The sequence below is a fragment of the Vespa crabro genome, chromosome 1, assembly GCF_910589235.1.
Source record: "Vespa crabro chromosome 1, iyVesCrab1.2, whole genome shotgun sequence".
NCBI lineage: Eukaryota > Metazoa > Arthropoda > Insecta > Hymenoptera > Vespidae > Vespa > Vespa crabro.
In genome coordinates this window covers 7,825,323-7,840,605 of record NC_060955.1, presented here as the reverse complement: position 1 = coordinate 7,840,605, position 15,283 = coordinate 7,825,323, and the positions used below count along the sequence as shown (strand labels likewise).

The 15,283-nt window shown below is 30.6% G+C and overlaps 5 protein-coding genes across 7 annotated transcripts in view; 3 read left to right on the top strand and 2 right to left on the bottom strand.

The window, feature by feature from the left end:
- Positions 1–1,197: 1,197 nt before the first annotated feature.
- Positions 1,198–6,808, top strand: LOC124427943 (myosin-10-like). Its single transcript, XM_046971419.1, has 10 exons — positions 1,198–1,279; positions 2,123–2,341; positions 2,421–3,310; positions 3,415–3,534; positions 4,391–4,503; positions 4,583–4,722; positions 4,859–4,974; positions 5,044–5,395; positions 5,470–5,675; positions 6,736–6,808. The coding sequence occupies exons 1-10, from the start codon at positions 1,208–1,210 to the stop codon at positions 6,758–6,760; spliced, it is 2,253 nt and encodes a 750-aa protein (XP_046827375.1). The 5' UTR covers positions 1,198–1,207; the 3' UTR covers positions 6,761–6,808.
- LOC124427931 (splicing factor YJU2) lies at positions 6,490–8,796 on the bottom strand. 2 transcript variants are annotated; one of them, XM_046971406.1, is made up of 4 exons: positions 8,396–8,796; positions 7,576–8,310; positions 7,166–7,500; positions 6,490–6,792 (listed from the first exon to the last, which is right to left on the bottom strand). In XM_046971406.1, the coding sequence occupies exons 1-3, from the start codon at positions 8,417–8,419 to the stop codon at positions 7,171–7,173; spliced, it is 1,089 nt and encodes a 362-aa protein (XP_046827362.1). In that variant the 5' UTR covers positions 8,420–8,796; the 3' UTR covers positions 6,490–6,792; positions 7,166–7,170. The 2 variants fall into 2 exon arrangements, with proteins under 2 accessions (XP_046827362.1, XP_046827353.1); XM_046971397.1 differs by lacking the exon at positions 6,490–6,792 and having other exon boundaries at positions 6,965–7,500.
- A 377-nt stretch (positions 8,797–9,173) lies between these two features.
- LOC124429035 (RNA-binding protein 34-like) lies at positions 9,174–12,141 on the top strand. The gene is made up of 4 exons (XM_046973794.1): positions 9,174–9,323; positions 9,549–11,059; positions 11,137–11,459; positions 11,581–12,141. Exons 2-4 carry the CDS (start codon positions 9,598–9,600, stop codon positions 11,782–11,784), a joined length of 1,989 nt encoding a protein of 662 aa, XP_046829750.1. The 5' UTR covers positions 9,174–9,323; positions 9,549–9,597; the 3' UTR covers positions 11,785–12,141.
- A 403-nt stretch (positions 12,142–12,544) lies between these two features.
- Positions 12,545–14,133, bottom strand: LOC124429037 (putative transferase CAF17 homolog, mitochondrial). 2 transcript variants are annotated; one of them, XM_046973810.1, is made up of 2 exons: positions 14,078–14,133; positions 12,545–13,916 (listed from the first exon to the last, which is right to left on the bottom strand). In XM_046973810.1, exon 2 carries the CDS (start codon positions 13,747–13,749, stop codon positions 12,643–12,645), a length of 1,107 nt encoding a protein of 368 aa, XP_046829766.1. In that variant the 5' UTR covers positions 13,750–13,916; positions 14,078–14,133; the 3' UTR covers positions 12,545–12,642. The 2 variants fall into 2 exon arrangements, with proteins under 2 accessions (XP_046829766.1, XP_046829775.1); XM_046973819.1 differs by lacking the exon at positions 14,078–14,133 and adding an exon at positions 13,976–14,057.
- Positions 14,134–14,260: 127 nt separating this feature from the next.
- The window catches only part of LOC124429066 (testis-specific serine/threonine-protein kinase 1), a 40,715-nt gene continuing 39,692 nt past the window's right edge, over positions 14,261–15,283 (top strand). The window contains exons 1-2 of the mRNA XM_046973862.1: positions 14,261–14,887; positions 15,072–15,245. Of these exons, the coding sequence (XP_046829818.1) occupies positions 14,804–14,887; positions 15,072–15,245 (258 nt within the window). The 5' untranslated portion in view covers positions 14,261–14,803. The remainder of the gene's footprint in view (positions 14,888–15,071; positions 15,246–15,283) is intronic.

Below are 15,283 nucleotides of genomic sequence, written 5' to 3'. Positions count from 1 at the left end.
AACTCGATCGGCAATCACGTTCAATGGAGTTTACACAACGGTTGCCTATAGCGACGACGTCTGTCTTTTCTCTAATTTTCATGTTCCACGAGCGACGTGTCGAATTAAATCACTCTGCGCCATTGTAACGTCATTACTAAATTTCTAAATCGAAAGGGGACATAAGTGTGCAACGAACTACTTCGAGTATGTCGAGTGTGAGTTCGGCACGCGTGCAACCACCGACGGTAAGTCTGTGTTAAGAACAACAAAGAATTTTTCTTTTCTTTTTTTTTGTTTTTTTTTCGACTCAAAAAAAAAACGTAACAACGATCATAACTTCCTCTGATCTGTTTTACATTAACGCGATCATAAAATCAAAATTTCTGATGCTAAAATTGTATCTCCATTAAATATGCATATGTTTTCTATGCGCACATTTTGCATCTACGAATGAATAATTCAAACAAATAGATCATGCAATTTTTTCGCGATCAATGAATCGAAAGGTTATAAGGAATAATTCTACGTATTGACGTACAAATTTCAGATTCTTTACTGATCACTCTATCCGATTTCTGACTCCTTAAATTCGTAATAACGCCAGGTACCATTACGTGATGCTACTATGTAATAAAAGTCGAGAAAGAGCGAAAGAGAGACAAGCTGGGCCATCGTGGATTTATTAGGTATTTACGTATATATATATATATATATATATATATATATATATATATATATATATATATACATTTATATTATATATATTATGTATATTATATGTATTATATATATTATATATATTATATAAATATATATATATATAGACGTAATATATACACGTATATATATATACATTTATTATATATATTTATATATTATGTATATTATATATATTATATATGTTATATATATTATATAAATATATATATATATAAATATATAGACGTAATATATATACATATATATATGTATATATATGTACATATATATGTATATACAAGACATTTTACAAGAAAAGAGATACGACGATAATTAGTAGAGATAATGAGATTGCAATTAGCTGTTAAAGTACACGATAGTCGAGCTATCGTGTCTCTTTGTCTCCTTTGTCTACGTCCTCATCGTAAAGAGAGAGATAGACAAATGAGGTATAATTTGCAAATTTCTATATCGTATAGAAAGTGCAGAAGAGTAACGAGCCATTGGCAACCGAAGAACAGGCATAATGGCAATGGCTGTCGAGAAAAATTTAACATCCACGGTAGAAAATAAAAATAAAAGTTCACCTATCCAGCAGGTACGTCACTTTTTAACGATGATACATGATCTTTTTTATATATATGCGATCGATCAAGCGCAGGCGAGATAAACGAACCTTCGATTATCGTAAAAAAGAGTTTTTTTTTGTTTACCTTCCTGAAGAGGTTTTTGTAGTTTTTAAAAGTATATATGTGTACCAAAGTATATAAAAATTGACATGAATATGTCTTAAGAGGTTCTATGCAGCTAGAAAGTTCAAAAAAATTTATTTTCCAAAAATATTTTTGTTCAATAGTATGTATTATCCCTTAAAAATATTTTCTGAAAATTTTATCAGAAAATTTTAAAGAACCTTACCAAGTTTACATGTACCTTAAACTAATTTTTTTCTTAAAACTATGTTTTCTAAATCAGTGCCAATAATATTTTGAAAACTGTTAAATCGACTTGAATGAAATTTAGCACGATTATTTTTCATATTATTATTTAATCTTTATCGTACCTTTTAAGAGCGATGGATATTTTAATTATTAAAAAACTATTGAAATTTTTTATCGAAAATAGCATGGGAAATTCAATCACTCATATTTTTGTATTAAATAAAAATATTAAAAATTGACTTCATGAAGGACTGGTTATTTAATATATGTACTTTAAGAGCTTTTTTCTTCGAAGTATACATTACCATCATATTAATGATTTTAATGATTTTTTAATAATAAAAGAAATTATATGCGAAAAGGAATTAAAAGAATTACCTTTTCTTAATCCGTCTAGATATATGTAACCTCTTAATGATCTAACCAGCGAACTGATTTTATTTTTTTTATAAATAAAATACAATTGTCTCCTTTCACAAAAATTCTTATTATTTCATCAGGAAAATTTCTCCAGTGAAAAGCAACAACAGCAAAATGCTTTAGGAGACTCTACTACAGAAACACCAACTAATTCAACTCGTCGTTTGACTATGAAAGTAACGAATAAAAAGCCACTCAGTTTGATATCAATGACGAAGCAGGCACGCGATCTTGAAAATCAATACTATGTAAAAAAGAAGCGTTTTGTGTTGCTGAAGAGACAACTCGTACAAAAACAAGTAGGAATTATTGAATAAATTTTTTTATTAAGAGCCAAAACTGACATAACGTCATTAATCTGTCTTTCTTTTGTATAAGAAAACCACACAAGATTTATACGAAGATATATCTCAGTTGCGTGACAAGATGATACTCAATGGTGTAAAGGATCCTGGGAAATTGGAAGAACTTAAGATCATAGAAATCGACTCGTCAAAAATTCCTATAATCGAACCAAAGGTTCAACAAGTTGTTTCTAATGAGCAACAAACAAAGATTAACAAAACGAATAATCTTACCATCAACGTCAATAATAATTCTAACATGGACAACGAATTCATAATAAATTTGAATAACAAACTGAAAGAAATATCGAAGAGGTATCAAGATCTATGCGAAGAAGCACTAAGAAAACATACATTTATGATCGTATCCTTGGAGAAGAATTTAGAAGAAGATATTGACGAGTCCAAGAATTCAGAAGTTTTAATGCATTTAGAATCTTATCGAGGTGACAATACATCTTTAAAGACACGTTTGGAAGAAATGAAGTCTGCGCAATTGGAAGCTATTAAGGAGCTCGTAAAGGACACTTGCAATCTTTACGACGAATACGATAATTCTCGTATGCGTATAAAGGAACTTAATAACATGTTGGATGAACAAAAAGATATCCGTGAACAATTGGCCGTACTTTCGAATGAACTTCAGAGTGAACGAGAGAAGCACAATGTGACGAAGGAACGTCGTTTACAGAACGAGGGCCAATTGCAAAGGGCTCGTACGAAGATCCGTGATCTGGAGAACAAAATAGCCTGCGACGAGACGAAGATACAACAGCTGCAGACCCAGAACAAGTCTCTCGAGAATCAACTGAAAGTAAAGGAACAGGCGATGGAGCAACGTTTAAAGGATATGCAGAAAACGATAAGGAACAGCGAGAACCTCGTTACGAAAATGGAAAAACAGCGGGACAGCTTCGAAGCACGGTTGTTCTCTTTGTTTCTACCGAATAGCCAGTCGCTCTGATCACTCTCTGACAATCTAAGTCTCTCTCTACACAGTCTCTTTCTCTTCGCTTCGCTTGCTTCAGGCTGATGGAACTGAAGGAAACGATGAACAGTAAGGAAACCACTGCGGAGAATATCACGAAAAACATGAACGACCAGATGGATGCCATGATTGTCGAAATGGATCTGGAGAAGAAAAAGAGGTAAAGAATGTTTCATTAGATTCGTTAGGTATGCACGTTGCGCGAAAAAAAAAACTTTATCAATTTTTCGGAAAACGTCTATCGTAAATGAACAAATTAATGAAATTAATTTCTTTCTTCAATATTAGAGAACCAGGAGACATTATTATCAAAATTCTCGTCGTACAATTTTTATATTATATCTTCGTACGTATGCGTAGTAATAAATATAACCGATACAAAATTTAAATACGTTGTAAATCAGTAGAAAAGAAGCTAACTTGGTTATTTAAACTCGTTAATGGTTCTATTCTTATTATTCAATTTCAAATGAACGAAGAGTTAATAGAACACGATGGAAAATCCTTCGAGCAATTTTCTCGCGAAGGAAACGAATTACTTGATTTCTAAGGGGGCATTTATGTAAAATGAACAATTCGGGTCTATCTTGCCGAGAAAATTTTCTTCATTCCTGATATTGACATATCACTTAGAAGAGATCAGATTTGGAAAAACATTGAATAAAATTAAATCATGACACACACGATTTAATTATCGAGTTCGATCAAATAAAAAAGGATAAGTGATGATATTCATCTTGTATGCTGTCCGATAAGTGCACATATAACATTATGTTCTCTGAAGTCATAATTAGCTTAAATCAGTAAAGCAAAGCCCTTGATACTATAATGCCACTTACTTCATTTGATCTGTCATGCATCAAATTCTAGTTCGTTCGAGAATCTTTACCAACGTACGTACACTGATGTTTTTCAAACATGTGAGATATTCATTATTACACGTCCAATTGTACATACCATTAAGATATATTTTTAAATTTAATCATTCTTTGAGATTACTCTAGAAATTTTAATAGGGAGGCTGCAGAGAACGAGTTATCCATGATGCAGGAACGCTACAAGGAATTAGAAGCAACGAGTCAAGAAATGTGTAAACTTTTAGAACAGAGTAAAAATTTTGCAATAACAGGTACATTATTCTTGATATTTTATTATTATTTTTTTTTTTTTAATTATATTATTTCGTAAAAAAACTTCTCTCACGCAAGATGGCAGTCATACAGAAAACGAGATTCGTCTGTTCAACGACCTAAAACTAGCACGAGAAGAACTTGAAAAACAGAAAGGAACGATACTGAAGCTACAACAGGAGAAGGAAGAAATCACTGCAGTGATGCATCAGGCGGCTGTTAGTTTGCACTACTTTCGGGACATGTCCTCGTATAAGCCATAAAAAAGCGATCGTCAATTCATTAATCAAATCTATCGGTAAGACAGTAATCGAGCTACATTTTATGATCTTTCGTCATTTCATGTTCGAACAGAATAATTCGGAGGATGAATCTAAGGATAAACTAGCTGCAGAACTTATGATCAAATCTAAGGAAATTCGTGACATCACTATGAAGCGTAATCACTTGCAACAAATAACAGAAAATCTGTATGTTTGGTCTTTTTATTTTTCTTAATTTCTTTCATCAAATTTAACGAATTTTTTAAACATGTTCAGCCAAAAACGAAATAAGTTATTGGAGGAACAAATGCAGGACATCCAAAATCGTTTGCAAGTTCAAATAAAAGAGGGTGGGAAAGCTGCGGTTGGAGCTTACGTTATTGAACTTCAGCAACAGATATCCGATCTTCGTAATAGTTTAACGGAGACAACAGCACATACTGCGGAGTTAGAAACAGCTCTTACACAAAAGCAACTTGAGCTTGAACAACGTGATCGTATAATGCGCGAACAAAGTAAATTCCTTAAAGTTCGAGACGAGTTATTGAGTCTTTTGAAAGGAAAAGATGGGCATGCGGATAAAGATATTTCGAACGATGACGAGGAACATCATAAAGACATAGACGAAGTAAATAAATGTTTTATTGATTAAAATATTTAAAATATTGCTTATCTGAATAATTTTTTGCGATTTATATTAAGATCAACAAACAAATCGTTGCGAAGACAGAGGCTATACAAGAATTGTACGCAACTTTGGAGAACAAACAGATGCAAGTATTGCGCTTGGAGAAAATCGTGAAACAAATGGAGGATCATCAGGATCATGCTCAGGCTCAACGCACACGTTTGGAGAATCGTATCGCTCAGCTGGAATTGGCTCTACAAGAGAAAAACAAGGATCAGCGGTATGTTAGGGAACGTTCTTCGTTGTCGATATCGAAGTCCAACGCGACCAAGAACGATCATGATCAAAGATCCTTTTCAAAATTATCCCACAATTACAAAGGAGCGTTGTTGCGCCCTATAATGCCACCTACTTTACAACGCTCTTTAACTTTGCACTCTTCGCCAAGGTCACTGTCAATAGTGCGACAAAATCATCATAACACCTGTAGTTCCAATTTGATTCGTAATCAGAAAACTAAATCAAAATTCTTCCCTTTTTCAAAATCAGATTCAAAAACTCGTGAACTTTTTGTTTCTAACGAGGATAAAACTTATATCTGCAAACGTTGTCGGCACGAGGAACAACAATTTAAAGAGCCTATATTCTGGCTCGCGAACAGAAAGAATCCTAATAATGAAATACGTGAATCTTTGTATACTTGGCTTTTAGATTCGACAGAATTTGAGATCGTCAATAATTTACCTGAGAGATTTAATAGTTCCTCCTCGTATGGTGGTTCACTATCTTCACTCGAAGAAAAATTGCAATTTTCTAATGTCGCGCATTCTCACATTAAACATAATACAAATGAAAACGTAGACTTTACTAATGTTAGAACAAATCGCGATCGTAATCATCGCTCTCGTCGTTCTTCTTCAAAAACAAAATAAACTTCTTTCTCGCGTCAAACACAGTTCGTACGTTGATGTCTAAGAACACATGATCCGTTCGTTAATGCAACAATCGCTCTTTTGTCCAAGTCTAAATGTTTATTTATTCTTTATAAAAATATATTTTCTCGTCATTTTCTGTAATTAATGATAAGTCTTCCGTTCTATATTAAAATATACTTTATTGAAATTAATTTCTTGTACCATTGCAAAATTAAGACATATTACAAAATATATTAATATATTATCAGGGTGGTCTGTTTTGATAGGCTACGTACTCCTTCTATGTGAACTGACCGAAACCATCACTGGCGTTTAGACAGATTTGTTCCTTACAAAGTGCCTAGCCTTTGAAACAGACCAACTATTAATTTTACTTACCTGATTTATTATGTTTTTGTGTTTTAGGAGTAGAGGGTTTGGCATCCTGTAAGAAACATTCTTGTCATCGCCATTACTTGCTCTCTGTAGAATTAAAATTTTGTAAGAATTAAAAATACATATATCATTTGATATCATTTAAGAAATTGTATGCAACTGTACTGAATTTTTTTTCTGTTAATTGATATGATAGCATAGATATTTTATCTATAAAATACAAATGCTATCATAAAATATATAATCAATAATGAAGTAATTCACATTTCTAAAATTTATTTAAATTAATTCCCTAAGAGAATTTTATTGTATCACTAGAAATTACATTAGATAAAATCCTTAACTTCTGAATCATTTATAACTATATACACCTATACAAACGTATCTTTGTACAATATATTTATATTAGGAAAGTTTATAAAATAAATACATAATCTAAAATGCAATTAATTTATATTACTTGTATTAATTACTGTCGTTGTCACTACTGTCAGAATATTCTGTTAATAAAGAAAGACCATTTCCAATGTTATTGGAAGTAGGCACTGTATTTTCAAAATTATCATTAGCTTTAATTTCGTCACTCTTTGAATTTATTTCCGGTAACATAACAGTCTTTTCTGAAACTTCTTTCTCACTAATAGTATCTGAATTAGTTTTTACACCTAAACTTGCTTTCTTTTTAACAATAACTAAATTCTTCTTATTAAATGATGCTTTGGTATCTTTTAAAAATATTGAACTTTTAACAGTTGTATTTGTACTTGTAGACGGTCCCGATAAATTGGTATCAATCTGTTTAAAAAGAAAAAATACGTTAATTATATTTTAAAATATCTTAATAAAACGGAAAAATATAAGTAAACGTACAGTTTCTTTAAATTCTGAGGAATCCTCTCTTGAATCTAAATTGTTACTCTCTTTATCTTTTACTTTTGTTTTAAACATTTTTTTGGGAGGACTGCTTTCTTTTTCATCTAATTCCACAATTTCTTCTTCTACAACAATCCTTTTTTGGTTTTTATTACCAAATACTGATTTAATATATTGTTCATCTAACTCTTCTTGCTCTTTCTCTAGCCTCTGTTTAGGTGTGTTAAATTGTTCTAACATTTCTTCCAAATCAATCGCCTGTAATAAACGACGATTAAGGTCCTTTAACTCTTCCAAAGATTCTAATAATTCCAATTCTTGTTTAGATTGTTGCGTCCTTTTCTCCAAAAGCTTCATTGGATTTGTAGCTTCTTCTTCTTTTTCTTCATCTTCTTCTCTTTGTGCTTGTTCTTCAGCTAGTTTCAAAGCCATAAAATTCCTCGTTGCCCCAGCTTCTATTTCATAATCTGTATTTTTTGGATCGGTTTTGAAAGATATTTCTTGTAGACATCGTGTACATTTTATATAAAATCTATAAATACGAATTCCTAAATAATCGTCGCCTTCAACATCTTCTTTACGCGCGTTAAACTTCTTTCCTTTGTATATATATTCACCGCATGTTTTACATCTCATATTGAAAGGTGCCATTAATCGAACTGTATATTGTCGATTCCGTGCTAATTTCATGCGCGGAATTTTCGATGGATCAAAATCCGGGGGATAATATTTCTAAAATATTTGAAAACAAATACGTATATTACATCAATGTAATTATATGATTAAATGAATAAATTAATTATGATATTATACTTACATTCAATACTTTACGTTCCGACATTTTTCTTTGTGTAGTGTTTTACTTATAACTGTATAAAGTACAATTTAACTTAGCAGTAACTATATAAAATGTTCAAAGTTAACCTATCTACTTATCACCTTTTAATAGTTTATTACACTTCTCCCACTAAAAAAATAATTATTTTTCGTGGAAATGAACTGCACATGTCTGTGTCTTGCTTGGAGCTATTATGAATTACTTGTGACGACAGCTTAAATGCTGGAGTTAAGTTAACTTCAAAGCGAGTTGCAACAGCCAATCAATGTGCGCCGAAGACCAACCATTCATGAAGATCGTATGAGGGAAAAACACTACTACTTTGTGTCGCATCTAAGGATAAATTATCGTAGACGTCTTTTTGTAACTGTTTTTCATAATTATAAACATTTTGTTATTTGTTAATTCATTCTCTTTAATATCCTATTCGTTTATTTAGTAAATATGTATATTAATTTGAATTTATCATAAAAAGTTTCGTTTTATTTATCTTTTTTTTTTTAATATGCGAGGAAATTATTAGATAAAATCCCTACACATTCAATTTGCAAAAAGTACTTATATTTTAAATATTTTACCAATTTTATGATTTTTTACTTTTAGAAGAAGTCTTTTATTTTTAACGAGATTTTTTAATGAGATTTCAAATATTTATAAATACAAATAGATAAAAAGAAAAAGATTAATTATTTCCCCTTTAGTTAAACTGAACAAAACTTCGTAAACATTTTTCTTTACATATGTCGAAAAGTTGGTAACAATGCTTATATATAACCGGTTAACCGTTTACCATCCATACTGAATCTTCCTATTACCGTGTGATCTTGTCGGCATGAGAATATAGATAAAAATTAATAATAATTTTTACTAACAATTGTTATACTCGTAAAAGAGAAGAAACTTTAAGGTAATTATTAATACTTATTCCATACATTATATACTGCGTAAATTTATTGTTTTCATTTGTTTTAAAGTATTATTTACAATTTCCCTCCTAAAAACACGTGTATTCGGTAACTTACTTTATTTTTAAATTACTATTCAATCGTTTTACATGAATTATTTTTACGTATATTATTTATAATGTTAAACTTCTGATATATGTATATTGAATAGATATTTTTTCTTCTAGTATATACATACAATATTTATATATTAGCTTAAACAAAAAATAATCGAATATGACTAAAGTTAAGCAAAATACAAAAGCCAGTTCTCATAATAAACCTGCAAAAGTCATTAAAAATAATGCTATCCATAAAAAGAAAAATGAAAAATTTGCGAACACACCAACTGGTAAGGTACATTTAATCAATGGAAACAAAATGCAGAATAATTCAAATCAATTAAGTAATGAACAGAAACAAAAGAATGACTTTAAAAAGAAGAGTTCAGAATCTTTGGACAGTAAAAATGCTTCTCCACAAAATAATAAACAATTTCCAAAAGATAAAAAAAATGTAGCATATAAGAAGAATAAAACTGACGAATCTTTAAATGATACAAATGAAGATGTTATGCTACCAAATGATAGTATTACTTCACAAAATGATAATGATAAAGTACCAGATATCTTTGGACAAAGTTTGGCAGATGATACAGATGAAGATGATACTGATTTTAATGAAAATGAAGAGTCTAATGAAGATGACGAGTATGAATATAATAGTGATGTAGATAATACCATTTCACCACATAAAGGAGTACAAATGTTTAAAGGAGTAAAAAATAAAAATTCTGATTCTACTGAAGAAAGTGAAGATGACTATGACAGTGAAAATTATGATGATACTGATAATGATGACGATGGCGATGACGATGATGACGATTACATGGATTCTTATGAAGAAGATGAAAAGGATATAAAAAAATCTGAAGAAAAAAAGAAGAGAGTTGAAGAAGAAGGTGATGATGACGACCAGGACGATGATGATGATGATGATGATGATGATGATGATGATGATGATGATGATGACGACGACGACAATGACGATTCTTTTCGTGATCTTTATGAAGAAGACGAAAATGATGATATGGATGAATCTCATCGCAAAACAAACATTTCACCTGTAGGTAAAAATAAGAAGAAAAAAGATAGTTTTAATGAAGAAAATGACGATGATGAGGAAGACGATGATGATGAAGAAGATAATGAAGAGTCTACTCCTACTTTAAAAGATCTTTTAGCAAACAGCATTGTGGATGATGAAAATGATGAAGATTTTAAGGGAGACGATGAAGATGATGAAGATATTGACATCAGTGATGAAGAATCAGAGTCTGAAGAACTCGAAATAAATAAAAGAACAATTTATATTAGTAATATTCCAAATATTGTAAAGAAAGAAGAAATAAAGAAAGTATTTAAACAATTTGGTCATATTGAAAATATACGGGAAAGACGTATAGTTCCAAAAGATTTGATGAAGAAGAAAAAAGTAGCTGCTATAAAAAATCAGATACATCCTAAAGTAGACGTTACTACTATGTTTGTTGTATATAAAACGGTAATAGCGGCTCAAAAAGCATTAAGTATGAATGGAAAGAAATTCGAAGGCAATTACTTAAGAGTAGACTCTGTTGATAAACTGAAAAAGAAACCAGATAATAAGAAAGCTGTGTTCTTAGGAAATTTATCTTTCAGTAAGTAACGCAAATTCTTTTATTTTCAAAACTTATATCTTAATATGTATTTGTCTAATTTCTGTTATTGTATTTAGCAATCAAAGATAATGATGTTTGGGAACACTTCAAACAATGTGGAGAAATTCATTCTGTACGATTAATTAGAGATACAAGGAAAGGCACAGGAAAAGGAATAGGATATGTTAATTTTCAAAGCGAAGATTCTGTACCTCTAGCATTAGAATTAAATGGATCAACTCTTCTAAATCGAGAAATACGAGTAAAACGGTATTCTACAGATGACAAATCGAAACAGAAATTTAAAAACAAGAATAAAAGATCACTCTCAGTAAATAATGAAGTTAATAAATCATCAAAGAAATTCAAATCTAATGATGCAGATAAAACTACTCCAGCAGTAAGTTTATATTCCCTAAATTGTGTATATTATACTGTGTACTGAAGATATATTAATTTGTTTTCCTTTTTACTTTTTGTTATTTTTGTCATTTTTTATTTTTATTTTTTTTTTGTTACAGGAGAATAATAAAAAGAAATTGAAACTTAAAAATAAATTACACAAAGACAGTACCCCGAATGTTTCAGTAAAGAAAAATACCACCTTTCAAGGAGAGAAAGCTACTGTAGAAAAGAAAAAGAAGAAGAAGTCTAAGTTGGAACAAGAGAAAAAGAAAATGGCTGCAATACTTACTACAAAGTCCAAAAAAGTACAGAAAGTCTAATTTGATTATTGTGTGACTTCTTTTATGTATAAAATATCTTCAACATACAGAATCTTCTGCAGTGCAGATGTTTTATCATATTTGTACCAAATTTAAGTTTTTTGCAAATTATAAACATCATATAAATTAATTTTACAATGAATATTATCATCAGTGAGATACGAAGTTTATAACATTGTTCCTAGAAAATATTTATCCTTAAATCTTGTAAAGAGAATAACAAGATAATGATTAATTGATTTGTAAAAAATTCTTCAGAAACAAATAATTTATATCCTCTATTAATATAGTACCTCTATTTGAAAGTTGTATTTTATAATCATAAAAATATATGAAACAAATGATATATTTTCAGTACTACGTATATAATTTCATTAAAAAACAGCTGTTATATCTTGATTTTCGAGAGAATTTGTGAAGGTAATTTATCTGAATTGTTTGCAGCACAAGATTGACAAAATCTTTTAGTAAAAAATACACTGCATCCTAGACACACTGCTTTTTTGCAAATATTACAATCTCCTCCAATAACTAGAACATCTTTAGCAGTTAAATCAAAAGGATCTTTCATAACATAACATTCTTCTAAATAAGTGATATGTCGTGCGAAAGGAGGTTTTGAGCCTTTAAAATCAAAATATTCTTGTAAAGTACAGAAAGAGCATGAAAAGATTTCTCTCGTTTTTTCCTTAGACTCTTGGATCGTTGAAGTACTCATCTATAAAAAAAAAAAATTATAGAAATGGAGATAAGATTTAAATTACATTGATTGCATCGCTTTAATTTATTTCATGCTCATATATAATAATCAATAATCAATTAAGAGAATTATAAATTAAATAATTAAATTAAATTTTGTTATTGAGTAGAAATCCCTTCTTTTTTAGAGTCTCGTGGCCACCATGCAGGTTTTATTACTTTGATTGGATATTCTTGTATTTTAATTTGTTTAGCATTGAATGTTTCGCCTAGACGCATTAGTCCTAAGCCATGTTTATTATTATGTCCCCGATAATGACCTATTACCTTGCCAGATTCATCAAAGATTTTTTCATCATATTTAAAAGATATAGTTGGAATCTGATCAAATATGAAAGGTAATAAACGTTTTCTCACTACACCAGTGTGATATGTACGAGCTGTTAGTTCTTGACCAATATAGCAACCTTTCTGAAAACTAATACCGTGTAAATAGTCACAATTAATTTCCAGAGGTAATGGTTTGCCTGGTGGTAAATCATTGACACCTTCAGCAAGACCAATTTTGTATTTAAATTCTTTGTAGCTTAAACTATCCTCAGAAATAGAGATATTAGGATTCAAATATTTTATGATTTCGGATCTTTCAATATCTGAGTCAGCAAGAATTCTTAAGCCAAAACTTGATGATCTAGGATCTTGACATATTATAATATTGTCTATAAATTTGCTAGCTTTGTTATTTGTAGTATCACAGGGTAAAATAGAGCCTTCAAAAGAACTGTTATTTTCGCCATCAATAACCTTAGTTGGATCAAACATAGACCAAACTTTCATATTTTTATCTATACATAATATATCTATTTTTTTTCTTATCCTATACATCTTTAAATGCTTTTCTAAAGACTCCACTACTCCAGTATCACATTCTATGTAAAATACATTATCCTCTTTGCTTTTATACAAAATAGTATCATATAATACTCTACCTTTGATATTTAGAAACAAAGAATAAATACTTGCAGAGCCTTCTTTAAGATATCCTATATCATTTGTTATCAAACCTTGTAAAAAGGTAGCAGATTCATGTCCACTAAGACGTAATACAGATCTTTCATTTAAACATTCTAATATTTTCTGTTCAGATTGTTGAGCATTTAATGCGAAGGTTCGACTTTGTATTAGTCTTACATTAGCAACCTTATGCCTTTGTAAACAAATTTGAAAAGCAAACTTGCTAATGTAATTTAACGTCATTTTCGACATTATATGATTACTTTCGCAATAACTTTAAAATGCACCATACATAATTCAACAATTAAAAATGAAAAAGTTTACATTCTTCATATTACAGTATACAAAACTTACGTTACTCTTATTATTATTTTTTTCTATCTGAATGTCTGTCTGCCTGTTCTTCGTAACTGTTTTATCTGTAAATTATTAATAAAAATTAAATTCGTATAAATTAAATTCATAACACTTAACATACATGCATTCTAATGAATTTATTCCTTATACATATATAAATATGTTTTTAATTTAAAAATTTTATAGTAGAATATATATTAAAATCCTTTAATACATAACTAACCTATCTTTCGACTCAGAAGAGATGATGTGCGTCATCTGTCGGACGAAACTCCTATTACCAATGAAAAAAATGAATTCTTCTTCAATGGTAACAACGTTACACCGCGTACTTTCAAATTCTAAAAGCATAGCCTTAAGAAATTTTTTATATATCATTTACAAAGATAAGACGTTTATAATTTGTCATATTATCGTTCGTAATGAAAGAAATAAGTTCGAACGATCGATAGAATATGAAAACCAATCGAAAAAATCCGTAAGATTATATCGCAAAGTCGAAGAAAATGACAAGTCGCGTAGGTGGAGATCAACAGTATATTGTTTTCCCGTATAATGGCTACGCTCGAATGAGATACGGACTTTTTCTCTCCGCTCCACACCAAGCTCAACAAGCTGGTCTCAACGTACAAAATTCTAGTGACTGTAGCCGACTGAAATGACAAAACGGATCCACGCGAGTGGATTATCGATGTAAACGAAGCTACCCTTCGGTTCGCATATGCTCTTGTCCATGTTGATAATTTTAAATTTTGTGAAGTGACAGTGACAGTGAGAGTGAAAAAGAGAGATAGAGAGAAAAAGAAAAAGAGAAAAATAGAAGTACAATAGGAGAAGAAACGTGCAGATCAGGTGGATATTAAGAGAATCTTAAAAGGTGAACGAAAGTGTGACCCTTATGGTTGTCTATCGTTGGGCGTTGGTGAACCTCCAATGAAGAACCATTGGCATGGCCACGCGACTGAGCCCCCGAAACTCGGAGGTGAACGCACTTGAGCAAAGGGGCTATTTGATCGGCAAGAAGATCGGACAGGTTGCTTGCTTTCTTTCATTAAATCAGGAGGAAGATTCCGTTGATATCAAAACTTTTTTCAATCGCTAGAACACTTGTCCTTGCTATCCTCCTATTCTTTTTTTTAATCTGTTCTATCGTTTATATATAAAAAAGTAGATTCATTGATTTGTCAAATATTATAAAATCTGACATAATCGCTTAGGGTTCCTATGCGACCGTACACCTGGCTGAATATGTTGATGGAGCAAGTTCAAAAAAAATGCGATTGGCATGTAAGATCTTCGACAAGGAGAAAGCTCCACCCGATTTTCTCGAGAAATTTTTCCCTAGAGAATTGGAAATATTAACGAAGATTGAGAATCCCCATATAATTCAAGTAAGATACGTTCTTAATGAGAACGTTCGTACGAGGGG